The sequence below is a fragment of the Dipodomys spectabilis genome, unplaced genomic scaffold, assembly GCF_019054845.1.
Source record: "Dipodomys spectabilis isolate Male_0828 unplaced genomic scaffold, ASM1905484v1 ptg000157l, whole genome shotgun sequence".
Classification (NCBI taxonomy): domain Eukaryota; kingdom Metazoa; phylum Chordata; class Mammalia; order Rodentia; family Heteromyidae; genus Dipodomys; species Dipodomys spectabilis.
In genome coordinates, this window is record NW_024870834.1 from 558,231 (window position 1) to 577,352 (window position 19,122).

At 48.5% G+C, this 19,122-nt stretch overlaps 1 protein-coding gene and 1 long non-coding RNA gene across 3 annotated transcripts in view; one reads left to right on the forward strand and one right to left on the reverse strand.

Annotated features, from left to right (window-relative positions):
• Window positions 1–19,122, reverse strand: part of Wdr25 (WD repeat domain 25) — a 128,287-nt gene that overhangs the window by 106,435 nt on the left and 2,730 nt on the right. For both annotated transcript variants that reach the window (XM_042692549.1, XM_042692550.1), the window contains one exon: window positions 16,578–17,413. In XM_042692549.1, coding sequence (XP_042548483.1) covers window positions 16,578–17,375 — 798 coding nt within the window. In that variant the 5' untranslated portion in view covers window positions 17,376–17,413. The remainder of the gene's footprint in view (window positions 1–16,577; window positions 17,414–19,122) is intronic.
• LOC122118672 lies at window positions 1,361–16,662 on the forward strand. Its single transcript, XR_006149430.1, has 4 exons — window positions 1,361–1,373; window positions 3,881–3,885; window positions 6,530–6,538; window positions 16,585–16,662. It is a non-coding gene; the product is annotated as an uncharacterized LOC122118672 (long non-coding RNA).

Genomic DNA, 19,122 nt, shown 5'->3' on the forward strand with positions numbered 1-19,122 from the left:
GAATGCCCTTCAGGGTCCTGGGTATAACCCCCCAGCCTCTGTGAGGTCCTGACCCCTCCCTGTCTTCCCTCTGCAGCGCAGTCACGATGCTGATGCTACACGGTCGGCTCTGCCCCCTGCTGCCTCCTCCTCTCAAGTAAGGCAGGGCTGTGACGCCGGTGCCTGCATTCATCTCCGTGTCCCACTCTGTCCCAGCCCCCAAGCCTTGTCATAGGCGCTGGATGAATGAAATAGTATGAGTCAAGTATGGGGACAATTCTCTCTAAAGAGAAAATACTGGTAACAACTTTCCATCTTCTATGGAAAGGTCACAAAGATTCTATTTGTGGCGAACGACGGAAATGAGCCCCTCTAGAAGAAACTGACTTTGCCACCAAACAACAGGTCCAGTCCCACAATGTATGTGCAGCACAAACATCCTCTTCCGACCGAGAAGCCGAAAAGCTTTTCAGAGGTTTTGGTTTCCTTGACAACGGCATTGCAAGGGACAAGCAGGAAAATAATTAAAAAGTATGTTCCCTTTGCTTGCGGTTCTGTAAGTTTCCTTAAGCAATAGTGAACAGGCCACGCTGGACAATGCCAGTGTGGGCAGAGCCCAGGGCATGCTGGCCTCCACTCCCTCTATGCCCTCTTGAAGTCGGGGCCCTCAGCGAAGGACTTGAGCCATGAGCCTCCTGTACAACAATGACAGGGCAGATGAACAAGAGAAGCACTTTGAAGGGCCAGCTCGCTGGCCAAACACTCCCTTTTTCCTCTGACAGTTCTTTCAGCTAAGTATTATGATTGCCATTTGTCAGGAAATCAACTGAGGCACAAAAAGATCAACCCAGGCAGTAAGGCCTTCAGCAGCTTCCCACAGAGATGGCTGCCCCCATCTCATCCAGGGCAGCCTACCATGACCCACAGGTGCTGTGGCCTCTCCCCTGGACCTCTGTCCCCGTGAGAGCACCTGGGTGCTCTGTGCAGCAGGAACTGGGCAGGCAGCTCAACGCCGGGCAGGCAGCTCAGTGCCAGCCAGGCAGCAGCATTGGTCCTGCCCTTGATTTACACCCTTTTCCTTTTGGGTGGCTTTAATGGCCTGTTTTCTTTTAACAGCTTTACTACGTTCGTATCTTTTATTGTAGGCTTCCTCAAATCCTTTCTGGATTTATGATTTATAAATAAGTAACATATGAACACATAAGCTAAAGCACCAGCCCTAGACTATTACCTGGGAGCGTAAACACAAACATTTCAGCAGACCTGGCATACAATCATTGCTCTGCTTTAGCTCCCAGCAGTTTCCAAGGCCCCAGCCTTGGACACATTTAACAAACCCCTCCCCAGAGGGATGCCTGTCTCACGCATCAGAGGTGAGGGCTAGGCCACAGCGTGTGACTGAGAGCCCCAAAGGTCTTCCATAATCCTGAGGTTCAATGGGGCCAGGAGAGTCAGGCAGACCAAGCAGGGATTATTTATTCACAGATGTCTTTTAAGCACCTACTAAGTTCCCAGTTCTCTTCCAGTGACTGGGACTACAGGGAGAAAGAAGAAGTTCCTGCCATCATGAAAATTATATAGAAACTTACCTCATTGAGATAGGACCATAAGACTCAAACAGTTAAAGGATGTCAAGCACCAATGGAAAAATCCATGAGATTCTTCCCTCCAATTAACCAGCAAAAAGATAGAAGTTTGGGCTGTGGCTCCAAATGCCAGCCTTGAGTGAAAACGCTGAGACAGAGCCCAGGCCCCACCACAAAAAAAGGTGGGGGCGAGGATAATAGGCCTTGCTAGTCATGTGACTACCCTTTGGCACTTCAACCAGGGAGGTATCTAGAACAATCTCAAAATGTAGCGACAGGAAGGACTGACCTCAAATGCCTGCTCTCTGCTTTGGACCGATGTGTCCTACTCTGGTCCTCAGTTTTCTCATCTATGAAGTGGGCATAAGGATGCTACTGTAGCCATCTGACATCAAGGAGGCCGATCGCATACCTGGTACTTTTATCCTAAGAGTCAGCTATGGGGGGGGGGGGGGGCGGCGTGAGGTAGGGGGAGGGGGAGGGGAGGAGATGGTGGGTAAATGGAGGTGGAAGCATATAAACCAGACATTCGGGCACTGTGGTCGAGAGCCATCTCCCTGGCTGCTCTCAGGGGCCCTTCTCTGCCCACACTACAGTCAGCTGGCCTAAAGCAAGGCCCAAAGAACCTATGGATCATGTGGCAGCATGTCCAGAAGCCTAGCTGGTAACACTTTCAGGACTCATAGTCCAACACCTCAACTACTGCTCCCACCTTCATGCTGCCAGGTCGGAAAACAGAACGGGGCAGCTGCACCTAGAGGGCCCAAGTCCCCTGAGAAGCCAGTGTGGGGTCGCGGGTGTGGGGGTATGCACAGGGCGATCCCAGCTGTCCCCAGCCACGAAGGCCAATCGGATGCAGAGCCTGGCGCGCTCAGGAGCACAGATCAGGAGGCAATTACAGAGCAAACCCAAGCACAGAGTGGTGGCTAATGCCTTCCATTTGCGAGGGCTTTAGCGTTTACACAGTGGTTTCACACGCCTAACCCTGGCTGATCCTGCCAGCCCCGTGAGGCAATCCGTACACAGATGAGAATGCTGAAAGACACCGCGCAAAATTTAGCAGAGGCAGCCTTGCACACGTTTGAATATGTAACACGCAGCCTTGTGCCAGGCCTGTGGTCCATGTCAGGACCCAGAGGGGCTCGCTCAGAGCAGCTTGCAGCCAACCAGCCACACCGGCCAATACTCGGGGCGCATGCCATGTCCTCAGGGGCCCTGGAGCCACCTGGATGCCCTGCCCGCCGGCTAACCACCTGCACTCTTCCTCACCAGGCCAGAACCTACACCCCCTCCGCCGTTCCCCACGGCGATGGGTCAGGGGGCCAGAAAGTTCTTCCTCACTGCGCCTTCCACAGGGGTTCCTGCCCCTAGTCCCCAGAGCCTGGCAGCCCCACCAGCACCTGACGCAGCCACCACACACGCCCCAGAGAGCGACAGCAGGGCCCTGCTCCACAGTGCCAGCACGTTTCGGAACACACTTGAAAAATGGGAGCGAAAGAACCTGAAAGTAGCCCAGGAGGAAAACAAGCGCGTGTGCGAACCAAAGGGCACGAGGAAAATGTGTTTTAATTGGTGTTTTGTGCCTTTCAAAATAACACTTCAACTAGTTCAGAAACAGACCGTTTGGATGTGTGCACGCTCCCTGGTCCCCCGCAGTTGTTGGGCTGGGTAAACACACTGTGAGGAGGGAGAGAGAAATGACTGCTTGGGAAACTTTTAATACTAGCGTGTATGTGAGTTGGAATTTGAAATCCAGCAGCTTTAAAAAAATGTTCGGAAAGCAATTTTGGTGTTAGTCTAAATAATTATAGATCACACTCACTTAGATAAGGCTTTTGCCCCCTCGGGACTCCAAGGGAAGTTTCTAGGTATGATAGTTAAGCAACATAGTTGGTTATTACGAAGGCTTTGCAGAAGCAGTGCAAATTGGTATAATCCTTTTGGAAAGCAACCTGACAGGAGACGTATCGGGACCCATGAAAATGTACAACCCTTTGACCCAGCATTCCCACTTCTGGGAATCAATCTGAAAGAAATAATCCGACAGAAAAGGGGCTCATGCATGAAGATAACCACTTCAGCATTATCTATAATAGCAAAAATTAGAACCCACCCAAGTGTCCAAGGGGGGGGCTAAGTAAATTACAGTTAATCAACTCAATAGAGCGCCGTGGAAGCGGAGAAAATTGACGGTCCTCCAAAGACAGAGGCGGCCGGTGGTGCTGCTGCGGCGGGCAGCTGGGGGAGAATGTTAAGTGGGAGACGCAGGCTGCAGAAGCACGGGTGCACTCTGGGAAAAAAAAAAAAACCCACAGCCCATGTGGACCAGGAATCAAGAGGAGGGGGAACAAGGATAATCACAAGCTCTATCAGAGCTGGGAGATTTTCTCCCATCATCTTGAAATGCTATCAAATCATCTTCATGAAAAAGGAAGAGGACGGGGTCCGGAGAAAAGAGCAATGAGGCCAGGGGGGGGGCTCAAACACCCCAGGATCACATTTTTGTCACTTTTTTTCTTTTCTGCTGGTCCTGGGGCTTTTTTGGCTCTAAGTTAGCATTCTTCCACTTAAGTGACAGCTCCACGTCCAGCTTTTTTTTTTTTTTTGCCAGTCGTGGGGCCTGAACTCTGGGCCTGGGCGCTGTCCCTCAGCTCTTCAGCTCAAGGCTAGCGCTCTACCACTTGAGCCACAGCACCACTTCCTGCTCTTTCTGCTTATGTGGTGCTGAGGAATCGAACCCAGGGCCTCAGGCATGCAAGGCAAGCACTCTACCACTGAGCCACCTTCCCAGCCCCCACGTCCAGCTTTTTAATGGTTAACTGGAGATAAGAGTCTCACAGACTTTTCCGCCAGGGCTGGCTTTGAACTGCGACCCTCAGATCATGGCTCTGAGTCACCAGCCCCTAGCTCTGTCGCTGGCTTTACAGAAGGCAGGACACAGCGGGGGCAGAGTGACTCACCGGTCCCAGGCTGGGATATGATCTGGTATCTATCCATCTCTCACTTTCATCCCCCACCATGGGGCTGCAGAGGCAGACCGCTCTGGTTGCCATGTTTTGTGGACCCTTCTCCACATTCTAAAATGACTGAAGACCCCAAAGAGCCGCCGGCAAGGAGCACTCCAGCCACCGACACTTAGCACATCAGAAATAAACACTGAGGACGCCGAAAAACATGTATTAACTTATGCAAAACTCCTAATAATAAACCCACCGCATGTTAACATAGATAACATATTTCCTATAAAAAATAATGACTGGATTTTCCAAGACAGAAAGGAAATTAGTGAGAAGGAATTGTTTATATTTTCACAGATCTCCTTACTGGCTGGCTTAATACAAGACAGCTGGGTTCTCACAGCTGCTTCTGTATTTAATCTACTGCAACAGAACACGTCCCATAGCCTCTGGGAAACTCCAGCTACACTCAGGAGAGAATGAGAGAGAAAATGGCAAATAACTTCTAGGTGTTATTATGAAAATAGTTTTGACCCTCTGAAAGGGTCTGGGGGCCCCCAGGGATCGCAGACCACACGGAAAACCACAGTAATAAATGACAGCATTAAAAGCAACCGCTGCTGTATTGGGGGTAGGGGATGAAAATGAGACATATAGTCAGAGCTCAACTATGTGGAATTATGTGCAAGATTGGATGGAAATATATGCCAAAGTCTGTAGTCATTGCCTCTGGGTAAAGACACAATAGGGAATTTTTTTTTCTTCTTTCTATCTGGTTTTATTTTCCATGGTGTATGTGTTTTTCTTTTATGATCAAAAACAATGTATCTTTTTTTTTTTTTTTTTTTTGAGGAAAGGTTTAGGAAAGTGTGTGTAAGCGTGCCCTGGTGGAACCAGGCTCGTGGGAAGGTTATTTTAAATCATTAGTAGCCAGCCTTGGTGTGGGGGAGCATCAGGAAACAAGGCTACTGGGGACAGCAGCGGCTCCTTAATACGCCGATCGATCGCTGGCACCCGCACACATTCATCATGGTGGCACACGGCCCGCCTTGGCCCACTGACAAGAACTGAAACTGGCTCGAGCTAATCACTGCTAGATGAAGGTCAAATATAGGTGACTATTTATCAGATCTCAGGGAGGGGGCAGGTTGGCCACACTCTAAAGCCACGGGACAACTACAGAGGGAAAGGTCCAGAAACCTGATTAGAAAAGACAATACATTGTTCTCTGCTAAAAAAAAAATTAATAATAATAGTAATGAGATAACAAAACTCAAAGTCAAACAACACATCAGTGGGAGGGCAGGGATGGACTATGACTAAGGGTCAACATGGTTAGTATGTAAATTGCCTGGAGAAGAATGTTAAGACCACAGAAGATTAATGAACAGGAACCATGAGGACAAACACTGATTTCACATTCACAAGGTGCCAGGACCCAGAGCTGCCCATAAATGAACTCATCTGGTCCTCCAACAAGATACTATTAAATTAGTAGGCGTTTTAGACAGCCATAATTCTGCCATCAGGGAGGGCAAGAACGAAGCCCTGTCTGCCATACACGATGTGTGAGCCAGGTCGGAACACTGCAGGGCCACGCACAGGAACGACATCAGTCGGCACCCAGAGGGAGAGCTGTGCTGGTGACGTGGGGGGAGGGGGGGCGGATTCCAGGCTGCAGAACAGGAGGGAGGAGAGGAGTGTGCACCAAACACTGCGAGCCCTGGCCCTCTCCCCGGCTCAAGGCCAGGAAGCTTCAGCAGGCCTAGAACCCACCCAGGGGAGAGAGAAGACTCCTCTGGAGAAAATGCAACATTAAATGTCATAAGCACCAGTTTCCCTGTGAACAGCCCTTACACACTCACACACACACACACACACACACACACACACAGAGTCAGCCTCCCTCCTGTATCTATAAGAACAACAGCAAATCTCTAACCAAAGTCTACAGGAGCCAGAAAGAGAAACATTTCAGAAAACAAGAAAACAGAACTTAGAGCTAAGACCTTGAAAGTATTCAGTTAAACATAATATGCCAGCCAGGTGTCGGTGGCTCACACCTGTAATTCTAGCTGCTCGGGAGGCTGGGATCTGAGGATCACGGTTCAAAGCCAGCCCAGGAAGAAAAGTCCCTGAGACTCTGATCTCCAATAAACCACCGGAAAACCAGAAGTGGTGCTGTAGCTCAAGTGGTAGAGCACTAGCTTTGAGCTGAAGAGTTCAGGGACAGCTCCCAGGCCCAGAGTTCAAGCCCCACACCGACAAAAAAAAAAAAAACACCAGGGCAGGAAAGTCTGTCAGAGTCTTACTTTCAAAAGGCTGGAAGTGGCTTTGTGGTTCAAGTGGAAGAGCACTAGTCTTGAGCAAAAAGCAACTCAGGGACAGCACCCAGGTTCTGAGTTCAAGCCTCAGGACCGACACACACACACACACACACACACACACACACACACACACACACACACACACACACACACACAAAGTCATATTTTTAAAATGGAACAGTTAGGAAATGAGTAACAGCTTTTAGAACTTAGAAACATGGTAGAACAACACTTCTGAATTTAAGGTATACTGTATATGTGTATATGTGTGTGCATGCGTGTGACATATGTATGCCAGTCCTGATTTTGAAATCAGGGTCTGCTGCTGTCCCTTAGCTTTTCTGCTCAAGAGTGAGGCTCTACCACTTGAGTCGCAGCTCCACTTCTAGCTTTTTTTGCTGGTTAACTAGAGATAAAAGAGTTTCACAGACTTTCCTGCCCCAGGTGGCTTTGAACTGGGATCCTCAGATCTCAGTCTCCTGAATATCTAGGGTTACAAGTGTGAGCCACCGGCGCCTGGCTTATGTTATACTTTGAATTTTTAAATTAAAAGCAAAAGTACCAATTTTTTTTTAAGGATTAAAAGCTAAGGTGGAGAAAACCTCACAGAAAACCGGAAAGGCAAAGAGAAAACGAGACAGAAAAGGTCAGATACACGCAACTCAATCTGGGGACATGGAGAATATCCACTAATTAGAATCCCAAATCAAAGACGCCAGCCAACTGCAGCCACAGCTCGGTCTGGGTGCTTCTTGTTGCTCAGGAGGGCGGCAGCCATGGAAGCCAGGCTGGGAGAGCTCTAGCCTAGACAGAGCAGAGCTAGCGCCCCCTGGATCTGGCTTCTCACGTTCTCAGCACCTGGGCCTGTATCCCAGGGCTCTATCTGGAGGTAGGAGGCGCATGCTGTTAAGTCCTCTGTCAAGGACAGCCTTCTGGAAGCTTTTTGGAGGGGAGGCTGTGTGGAGGCAGGCCTGGGACCTGAGCTACCAACCATAGCTGTTCCCAGAATTCCCACACCTAGTGTTCTAGCCCTGAACTGCTTTGCCCCCCTATATAGGACAGCCACGTTAGAGCTGTCTGTCCATCCATCAAGGAGAAGGGACAACAGAAAGAAGAGCAAAAGCCGGGTGACAGGGTGAAGGGTAGAATGACTCGCCTGTCATCATTTACAGGAAAACATTACTACCATCGAGCAATTTTTTTTTAATTTAGGCTACAGAATCCAAAATGCCAGATGAGGTGACAGATGTGAAAAGCAACTGGAGGGAGGTGTTGCTCACCAACTGCTCACAGCTACCACACTTGCGTGGAGGGCCTAGGGAAGGTCTGTTTCTGCCATTTTCTTTCTTTTTTTTTTTTTTTCCTAGTTGTGGGGTTTGAACTCAAGGCCTGGGCACTGTCGCTGAACTTCATTTGCTCAAGGCTTTCACTCTATCTTTAGAGCCACAGCACCATTTCAGGCTTTTTCTGTGTGTGTGGTACTGAGGAATGGAACCCAGGGCTTCATGCATGCTAGGCAAGCACTCTACCACTAAGCCACCTCCCAGCCCTTTGCCATTTTCTTGCATAGCTCTCCAAAATTTTTACTGCTTTTATAATGAAATGAATTAAATATAAAACAATTTCATTGGCATTACTGGGATTTGGATACTCAGCTCTGTGCTTTCTACCCCTTGAGCATTTTTTTTAGAAGACCAATGATCTTTCTGTCATTGGGCACTAGGCAGATGCCTTTTTTTTTTCTTTTGGCAGTACTCAGGGGTTTGACCACAGCATCTCGCCCCTGCTCAGCTTTACTTGATCAACTTGCTCGCTAGTCTAGTGCTCTAGTGCTTGGGCCATACCTCCAGCCCTGTTTTTTGATGGTTATTTTGGAGATGAAGTCTCAGAGGTTTTTCAAACCATGATCCTCTGGCTCTCAGCCTCCTGGGTAGCCGTCGTGTTCCCTGGGGTGAAGCCTTCCCCTCTCTGGGACTCTGACAAAGGAAGGGATGAGGTCTGCGTGGCTCCATAGTGAGACAGGCACTTTTAACAGTCTTCTGTGTCCAAGTTTTCAAAGCAGCAAGAAATTACTAGACTGTCTCAACTCCTAAGTGTGCCAATTTTACAATCTGCATTTTTCAATTACATTAAAAGCATTTTTCGAAATTGCTCCATTCTCCCCTTAATGACATGCGATGAGAAGGGAGAGGCCCACTCCCTGAGGACAGAGCCTGCACCCTCTCGCCACCCTTGTCTGCTGGCTGGCATCTACAGGGAGAGCGGGCAGGGCAGCCCGGCCCTCGGCTCAAGGGAGTGATGGTCCTACAGAGAGGTACTGCCGACTTCGACGCAGCACAGCCGCGTCTCACGCCCCAGCCCGGAGTTTCTTCTGTTACAGAACAAACTTGAGAAGCAACAGGGACTGGGGAAAAAAAAATCTCATTTTTTGGCCTCAAAATCATCTCAGCTTTCACATGAGTGAAGAGGAGTATCAAAAACACTTCACCTCCCACAGAGGGAAAGTTCCAGCTCAAACACTCCCAGCTCTTCCCAGAGGCTCCTCGGCCTGGCTGTGAACCAGCCAAAGCCAAAGGCCCCTCTGAGGCCAGTCAAATGGCTTACAGCTTTCCCTGGAAGGTGGGAAGAGACAGGAGCGTGCGTGGGTCCAGGGCTGTGTTCCCTGGGCTGAAGCCTTCCCCTCTGTGAGACTCTGTGTCAAAGGAAAATGGGATGGGGTAAGCGCTGCGTGGCGCACAGGCACGCATGCACACGCGCACGCACGCACACACACAGGCCATTTTCTCCCTACCTTCACCTAATTACCCTTGATACACTGTTAATCAGTGACTCCCCAAATACCAAATGCCCACCACCACAACCAAACCTCCTCCCTCCCCAGCTGCGTCTCTCATTTCCAGTGGCTCAGCCCAGCCTCGTGCCTGGAATAAACCGCCCGCCATCTGCATAATGCCAACAACCCCTCGCTCCACACACCAAATCAACTCTCAATTACATTTCATAAAATCCATCAGGAATAATTCTTCCCAAACTGAACTAAAACCCTTGCTCTGGCACTTGGATCCATAAATCCCTGGTCTTTGAATGTGAAATAGATCACATTCTACAAAGCGCCTCTAAGATCCCCCAATATAATCAGAGTGGCTAACAATGATAAATCAGCAGAGTCCTGTAATATATAAAAATGCAAATCCAAACCACCATGGAAATCATCTCCGCTCCTCCTGGCCCTCCGCACAACCACCGGAATTAAAGCTGGACGAGCTTGGGCCCCACAGGGGAGGAGGAGGCATGCCCGCTCCTCCCCCCACCTCCAGAGGCAGGAAGGAGCTTCGCTCTTTTTGCTTGCTTCCCTGCTGGCCTCCATCACCTTCCTGCTGTGTGACTGGACAGGCCCCTCTGCCCTTTGGTGGGATTTAGAACGGCACTGGGAAGGGCTGGGCCATGGCCAGCTCTCTGTCCTCTCCTCTGTGCGCCTCTCAGTGGCCACAGAGACGGGAAGGTTCTAACTGAGGTCTGTGGCCTCTGACCCAAAGTTCGTTCCTTCAGGTGCAATCTGGCATCACCTGACTGGAGGACGGTGGCACAGCTCCCCTCCTGGGTCTCGTCAGCTGTGCACCACGTCACCAGCATGAGCTGAAGCCCGTCTCCCATCACGGGACCCTGTGCACGGACCTGGCCCTCCGGACACACCTTGCATGTACAAAGCACCATCAGCACCAACCATCTCCAATAACCTCTGCAAAATGTCAAAGTGCTGATCTCACTAGCACGAAGAATGAGACAGTTCACAAAAATCTGCATGTGTGCCAAGCTGGGCTGTGCGACGTTCACAGATCTAAGAGATATGTCAACCTGCAGAAGTCGAGCTAGTCTGTCTTTTCCACCATCGTTTTTGAAGCAATCAGTGCAGACACGGGGCAATGGGAACGCATTTCTGCAGCCTCTAGTTTGGGTCAGGCACAAGGCTGGATCATCTTTTCGAATCCACAGCAACACCCTTAATCATTCTATTTTACCAATAAGGAACTGGAGGACCAGAAAGGCTAAGTGATCTTCCCAAAGTCACACAGCTACCAAGCAGCAATACAGAACAACACTTTAAGTCTGCCAAACTATTTAAGTTAAACAGAGAGAGAGAGAGAAAGAGAGAGAAAGCATGCTTTAGCTAAAGCCTGGGTATAAATCAAAACCTATTTTCATTATATTAAAGCAGCAGAAGAGACAACATTTTTGTATAGGCATGTTCACTGCAGTACTCATTGCTTATAAATGGAAGCAAGAAACTATAGGGAACCACATGGAAGAGTGAGGCATACAAATATTTGGGGAAATGTTTGGCTTTGTTTAGGTGCTGGAGATGAAAACAGAACCTAAGGCCTTGCACATATTAGGCAAGTGCTCTACCCCATCAATCCTGAAAGTTTTTAAAGATGAAAAAAAAATTCCATGCAAATAATACAAAAGATAGGTTTGGCTGGGTGCCAATGGTTCATGCCTGTAATACCAGCCATTCAGGAGAGTGAGAACCAGAGGATCATAGTTCAAAGCCAGCCTGAGCCAAAAAGTCAGAGATTTCATCTTCAAGTAATCAGCCAAAAAAAAAAAAAAAAAAAGGCGAGGGGAGGCTTTGAAGGTATGGTTTAAGTAATACAGTACCTTCCTAGCAAGCACAAGGTCCTGAGTTCAAACTTCAGTGCATATACATATATAAATATATATATATGTGCGTATGTATGCATATATGTATATATATCTGTAGGAACATAGTATCCCAGACCAGAAAGGACTTTAGAGGAATGAGATGCTAATAATCCTATCCTGGTAGGATTATTATCAATTATTTCTATTTTCTCCCTCATATTTCATGTATCTTCAAAGGTTTTCACAATATGTATCTATTACATTTGTGATCAAAAATAAAAAGTTGGGACGGGAGTAACTGCTTTTCTGATCCTGGTGGCACAGGCCTATAATCCCAGCACTCAGAGGCTAATGTGGGAAGACTGTCAGTTTGAGGCCAGCCTGAGCTACATAGTAAGCCCTTGTCTGAAAACAGAGAGAAAAGCATGTTACTGAAGCTTGTTAGTGAAACAAAAACAAAAACAAAAACTCCACAGCAAATTATTCTGTGACTCGGTAAAGCCTCTCCTGTCTAATAGCTCTGGGTTCCGGAAATGGACAGCAGGTTTCCTGGGAGCAGGAAGCAGGCCAGAGCTCCTTGGTTCCCGGAGGGGGCTTGATTCCCTCCTCCACTTGGGGAATACAAGCAAGGCAGCGGAAGGCCGCTCTGCCTGTGTTTGGCAAAAGCAGATCACATTGCCTTTTTCCTTCAAAATGGCATCAAAGTCTGAATCCTCCCTTTACATGCAGTGGGTGTGCAAACACGTAGTGCTGAGTGAGTTCGGGGAAATGAGCGACGTCTGTAAAAGGCTACCCATGCTGGGATTATAGCTGCAAACAGAACCAGCCTAGGCCAGGAAGGGATCACAGGGAAAGAGCACAGCGCAGCGCTGCACAAGTATGCGTCACTGTTTTCTTTTACTTAATTGCTCGGCTTGTAAATTTTTCAAAACTAATATAAGCATATTTTACAGCTCACAGAACATTTAGAACATATTAAAGCAAGTATCTTTCTACCGCAGTGTGCCCAACTGAAATTTATTAATTCGGAAGCTAGGCTTTCAGAAGAAGAAAGGGCTGGCACTCCACGCTCTGTAGATTAATCAGATGGATTGTGTTGTTTTCCTCCAGATCAGAGAAGAACCATCTCTCAGTAAATGTTACCTTGAGTCAAAAGATTCTTTCACGTTCTAGAAGCTTTGAGGGGCCACTGATAGTCTTACTGTGCCCCCTAGTGGCAAGAAAAATTAACGCAGACAAAATAAAAATCCTTTCCTCAAAGCCAGCAACAAAACCCAGCAAATGTTTTAAAATCTTTATTGATCACTTTACACATATAAAATTTGGTGCCAGTGCTACAGAGAATATGAGAGTGGGTTTGGCATGGCTCCCAGACTCAGGAAGCGCGCAACCTAGCAAGCTACTCAGGTAGAATCAACCGCCACTGCCCATCAGAGATGGAACAAATTCTAGTGGGGGAAAGCAAGACCCCAGCCCATGCTGAGTGCCAACCAGGTGCCAGAGCAGCTCGTGGCAATTCACCACCCGCAGCATCGACTGCTCTAGGAAGTACAGCAAGGCATCAGTAACCTCTCCACTGCACACATAAACAGGCTGCTTCTTCCACTGCTGCCTCCTCTCTGACATCAGGGACCAACAGGCCCACTAAAACCTTCATCCTCGCCAGGACTTCCCTCCCCAAATGCCCACCAGCCCCTTCCGGTCCCCAATCTGTCCTCCCATTCTGAATCCTCAGGTGCCTGACACATTTTTCATACTGGAACATTGCTCAAAGTCAACTTGTCCAAAACCAATTTTCCAAATAACTCAGCCACTGAAAACTGTCAGAAACACCTTAGAAGAGGCCCCTAACCTGCTGTTGACATCTGAGGCTCATAAAAGCCTTGGTTTTCATGACACCTCCATAAGAGAGGGTCAAAAGAAACTGACCTCAGCAGTAGGCTCAGCACTGCCCCCTGAGGGCAAGTGTGGTCTGCATCTAGAGTCTCCTCCAGTGGGGGGGGGGGGGGGAGGAGGGGGCGCGGGCGGCTGGGGGGGTGTAAGGCATTGAAGGCAAAGCGGGCAGCTCCCTAGAAACTTCTTGAAAGGCATAGGGGGCCTCACTGCAGTACTATCACCTCCAAAACATGCACTTCCCGGGGACAGGGAAGCACAGCCACAGGGCCCTGAACACAAGTCCTACACTGCGGTGTCAGGTACAGGCTGAGGTACAAGCCTTCCAGCCATCCCAAGCTGTGCCAACTGCACCCTCTTCTGGTCATGAGGTGTTATTGCTAGCTGGCTGCTCAGGATTTTGGACCATAGCGGCAGGAGAAATCTGGCAGCCTCAGGCTCAAGGGCAGCAGGCCGGGGGCATTCATCTGCTCTTGACACTCAGAACCAATGTTCCTGCTCAGGCCTTCTGTTGAAAACCATCAGAGGAACCCAAAGTTTCCTGGACAACTGGGACCCAAGCTGAACAAACATTGAGCTATACACTGGGCTGCCAGGTAGAAACCAGTCCCCACAGGGCTCTAGGTCTGCCTCCTGTTATCAGGGGACAGCAGTGGAAGTGGGCAGGTAGGGACCTGAGCACTGCCCACACCTCTCTCTGAGGCTATGCCCTACACAGAAGGCCCTAGTCCATGGAAAGCTGCCTCTGCCCCCTGCAGGCCTCTGCTTCCGGCATCTTCCAGGCTGCCCACTCCCTCCATGGTCTTACAGAGGTGACACCTCACTCCCTCCAGGTGCCTGCATCCACACCTACCCTTGTAACACTGCACTAGCCCAGGACTCAGCTAGCTTTGGACACACAGCACACTGGCCCTGCCCAAGGGCACAAAGCTGTTGGAGATGGAGCTGACTCTGAACCAGGCCACCCTCACCCCAGTCCACCTCCATGCCACATTTCTGGGGGCAGAGCTGTCACCACCTATATGCTAAGAGGCAAGTCCTGGCTTGCATCCAGGACTCACATACAACAGAATGGCTGCCATGCTCAAGCTACAGACACCCCACCGGCAGATGCAAGGAGCAGAGAGGTTAGATGTGAAAAACCCAGCAGATACATTAGACAGGGTGGTTCCAGAACTCTGAGGAAAGGAGAGAGAAACAGCCAACACTTTCTAGGCACCATGGGGCACCAGGTCTGCACCAGGTGCTTTTTCCAGAGGATGCCAGTGTAATTACGCTTTTCACAGATGAGCTGGTAGACTCACGAGGACAGCTGGACCAGCCACCAGCTATCCTGCAGAGAGCAGACTTAAGGCCATGTTCTTTGCAAGCAGCTGCAGTTCAGTTAGTTTAGAGTCCCTCAATGGATGGAGCCCCTCCATAAATAATTTGCCTCCCGTTTAACTTATCTGTGCTACCAGGCTAAGCTGCTCAAACTTTACTTTGCAAGCCATAAGTTCAAGTTTGCACTTAAAGATTATAAGACAGCATTTCTTGAAAACAAATATTCAATCCCATCAAATTCAATAGAGCATTTCTCTACTTGCCTTCCCTTCCTCTCCCCAAGCCAGATTATCAAAACTTGAGTATTTAGCCAGGCACTGGTGACTCATGCCTATAATCCTACCTACTCAGGAGACTGAGATCTGAGAATCCTGGTTCAAAGCCATCCCAGACAAGAAAGTCCATGAGTCTCGTATCTTCAATTAAGCAGCAAAAGAGCCAGAAGTGGAGGTGTGGATCAAGTGGTAGAGTGCTAGTCTTGAGCACAAAAGCTCAAAAACAGTACCCAGGCCCTGAGTTCAAGCCTCGGTAACAGCGCAAAAAAAAAAAAAAAAAATGGTGGAGAAGGGAAACTTGAATACTGATTATTCCTCATAGTATTCAAGGTGATGCACAGTGTATCATAACATCTGATCAAAAGATTACAAAGAACTAACAGTGCTGCCAGCACATTCTTCAGTAGGGTTATGAGCTTTGCAGCCAAACCAAGGATGCTTGCTTCTAAGGATCCATCATAAACAAAGACCAGGAACAAGTCAATGAGGAAAACTGAAATAGCCCCATGTTTATTGCAATATTATTTACAGTGTGGGCTATTAAGAACTACTTAAGCCAGGCACTGGTGGTTCATACTTATAATCCTAGCTTCTCCAGAGGCTAAGATGTGAGGATTACAATTGGAAGCCAGCCTAAGCAGAAAAGTCTGTGAGACTCTTATCTTCAATTAACCACCAAAAAGCTGGAAGTGGAGCTGTGGCTCAGATGGCAGAGTACTAGCCTTGAGAAAAAAAGCTCAGGGACAATGCCCAGGCCCTAAGTTCAAGCCCCAAAACTAGTGAATAAATTTTGGTATAACCAGACGATAAAATAATACAATAGCATTATACAATAAAGTAAGATATCACCTGGTCATGCCATAATTGAACACTCTGGTGCTCCAGGCAAGGCAACAGCAAGGAAGTGTCAGAGAAGGAGGGACTAACCATCCAGGGCTGACCACAGAGGACCCATCAGGAATGCAACAAAGAATTACAGAAATTTCCAGAAAGAAATGCCCAGCCTAGCCTGGCACTAGTGGCTCGGGCCTGTAATCCTAGCTACTCAAGAAGCTGAAATCTGAGGCTGACAGTTCAAAGCCAGTCCAGGTAAGTCTGTGACTCTCTTATTTCCAATTAACCACCAGAATACCCGAAGTGGAGTTGTGGCTCAACGCGGTAGAGTGCTAGACTTGAACAAAAAAGCTCAGGGACAGTGCACAGGCCCTGAGTTCAAGCTCCTTGACTGAGCAGAAAGAGAGAGACAGACAGAGACAGACAAAGAGAGAGAAATGTCCAGCCTGTGATCAGCCAAGCCAGGTACCAATGGCTTACCTCTGTAATCGTAGTTATTCAGGAGGCTGAGATCAGAGGATCGTAGTTCAGAGCCAGTTGGGGCAAGAAAGTCCATGAGATTCTTATCTCTAATTAACCACCAATAAGCCAGTGGTGTAGCTATGGCTCAAGTGGTAGAGCACTAGCCTTAAGCAAAAAAGCCTTGAGTTCAAGCCCCAGTATCAGCACACACACACACACACACACACACACACACACACACACACACGAAGTTGTCCCCAGACAATCTGAGGACAAATGCTGTCACTCTGGTCTTACCTTGAAGGTCTTATCCATAGACGTGGACAGGAGCATGTGACTCTTTGAAAAGACTGGACACCATTGGATGCTGTTGACAGGCCCTCCATGGCCTCGAAGGTGGAAGAGCACTTTCCTGGGGACCTTGGTTTCCCTGAACTGACTTTTCAAATGTGGCTGGATGGTCTCAGACACCACGGGGGGCATGCGGAGAGGGGCTGGAGCACGATCTGCAGGCGGCCCCTGTGGCTCGGGGTCAGGAGTCCTGAGTGTCTCCGAGCTCAGTGCCTGGAGCTGCCTCAGTCTCTTTGGGGTATAAGGAACCACACAGTCCTCTCCCCTTTTCCTCTGGAGAGAGCTGGCATGTCTATGTGTGGTTTCAGACATGCTTTGAGCGTGGGAAGGGGCGTTGGGGGCGGCCCAGGGGGGCTTCACTTGCTTCAGGCAGGCAGCTGCCCAGGGCACGTGGCTCGCAGGAGCATGGCTGGTCCACAGGGAGGAAGGGCGAGGAAGCGCGCCGGAGGGGCATGGCACTTCAGGCTCCTTCCTGGGCCACTGCAACCTCTGGCTGGGACAAGATCCCGGGTCATTTTTCCAGAGCCGAACCAGCGGGAGACGCTCTCCCCTGAGCTCTTCACCAGGGTGCTGGGCGAGCGGTGCTCCCTCGTTGGTTATGTCCGCTGCACAAGGTGAAAAGTCCTGCCCAGAAGGTCTGTCCACACCAGAAACATCCGTCATTCGGTCAGCGTCGTTCCCACCTCCGGCAGGGTGGGGCTCGGCCTCTGAGTCAGAATCGTCATATGCCACCAGCGAGGCCATTGGGCCACAAGTCCGATCATCCAAGGAAGGCAAACTACCTAAGGAAACAAGGCCAGCACTCAGCAACTGTGCATGGGAGAATACTTACACAGTATTTTTAAAAAAATATATTAAAAGAACAAGATGGGCACTGGTGGCTCACGCCTATAATCCTAGCTACTCAGGAGGCTGAGATTTGAGGATCAAGGTTCAAAGCCAGCCCAGGCAGGAAAGGCTGTAAGACTCTTATCTCCAATTAACCACCAGAAAACCAGAAGTAGTGCTATGGCTCAAGTGGTAGAGCACTAGCCTTGAGCTGAAAAGCTCAGGGACAGCACCCAGGCCCAGAGTTCAAGCCCCATGACTGACAAAAACAAACAACAACAACAACAAAAACTCATCTGGAAATTTCAAGACCAAACTCAAAAGAAAAACACAAAAAAGGGCTTTAAAAAGGAAGCTAAAAGAAAAGATTCTGAATATTTTCAACACCTCTTCAGAGATGGTAAATTTTTAAGGAGGTAAGACTGTTTAGCTTGATTTAAACATTATATAACATAGAAATTTTTAAATAATTCAAAATATAAAGACTGTCCTATACAACAGGCACAATTACTTAGAAAATGTCTTTGTAGCCAGGCGCCAGTGGCTCATGCCTGTCTTTCTAGCTACTCAGGAGGCTGAGATCTGAGGATCACGGTTCAAAGCTAGCCCAGGCAGGAAAGTCCGTGAGACTCTTATGTCCAATAAACCACTCAGAAAATCAGAAGTGGCACTGTGGCTCAAGAAGTAGAGCCCTAGTCTTGAGCTGAAGAGCTCAGGGACAGCACCCAGGCCCAGAGTTCAACCATAACTGATAAAAAAAAAAAAAAAAGAAAGAAAGAAAGAAAGTGTGTGTGTGTGTGTGTGTGTGTGTGTGTGTGTGTGTGTCCATACTGGGGCTTGAACTGAGGACCTTGTACTCTTGCTTTTTCTGCTCAAGGCTGGCATTCTACCACTTGAGCTATACTTCCACTTCCAGCTTTTGCTAATTAATTGGAAATAAGTCTCTTTGGATTTATCTGTCCAAGCCTCCTTTGAACTGGGATCCTCAGATCTATCTAGGAATATAGATGTAAGCTACCAATGTCCAGCAGAACTTTTAAAATGAAGATGACTTCAGAGTGCCAATGGTTCACACACCTGTAATCCTAGCAACTCAGGAGGCTAGGATCTGGAGACATGGCTCAAGTGGTAAAGGGCCATCTGAACAAGAAAACCAAGTGAGCATGAGGTCATGAGTTCAAACCCCACTACCATCAACACAGGAAAAAAAATGAAGACTAATAGACACTAGGGAATAGATCTTAAAAAGAAAAAAGAAAATGAGGCCTTCATAAAGAAACTAAGATGTGCTGAAAGACAGAAAAAAGGACCTGACTAGGAATGGGGCATGACTCAAATTATAGACCACCTGACCAGCAAGAGCAAGGCCCCCAGTTCATTTCAGTAACACACACACACACACACCCCTAAGTGGCGACAAAGTGCCTAGATAGTCTGGAGGAAGGGTGACAAAGCTGTCTGTGGGAGGCAGTGTGTATACAACTTTAAACACGCAGTGTCTTACTAGCCACGCCACCCTGTGACTGTCTCTTATACAAACACCAGTATGTTGGACAGATGTATACATGGATACAATAAACATCTAATGAACGCTTGTAGCACTGATTTTAGCAGCTATAATCCTAGTTACTCGGGATACTGAGATCTGAGAATCATGTTCAAA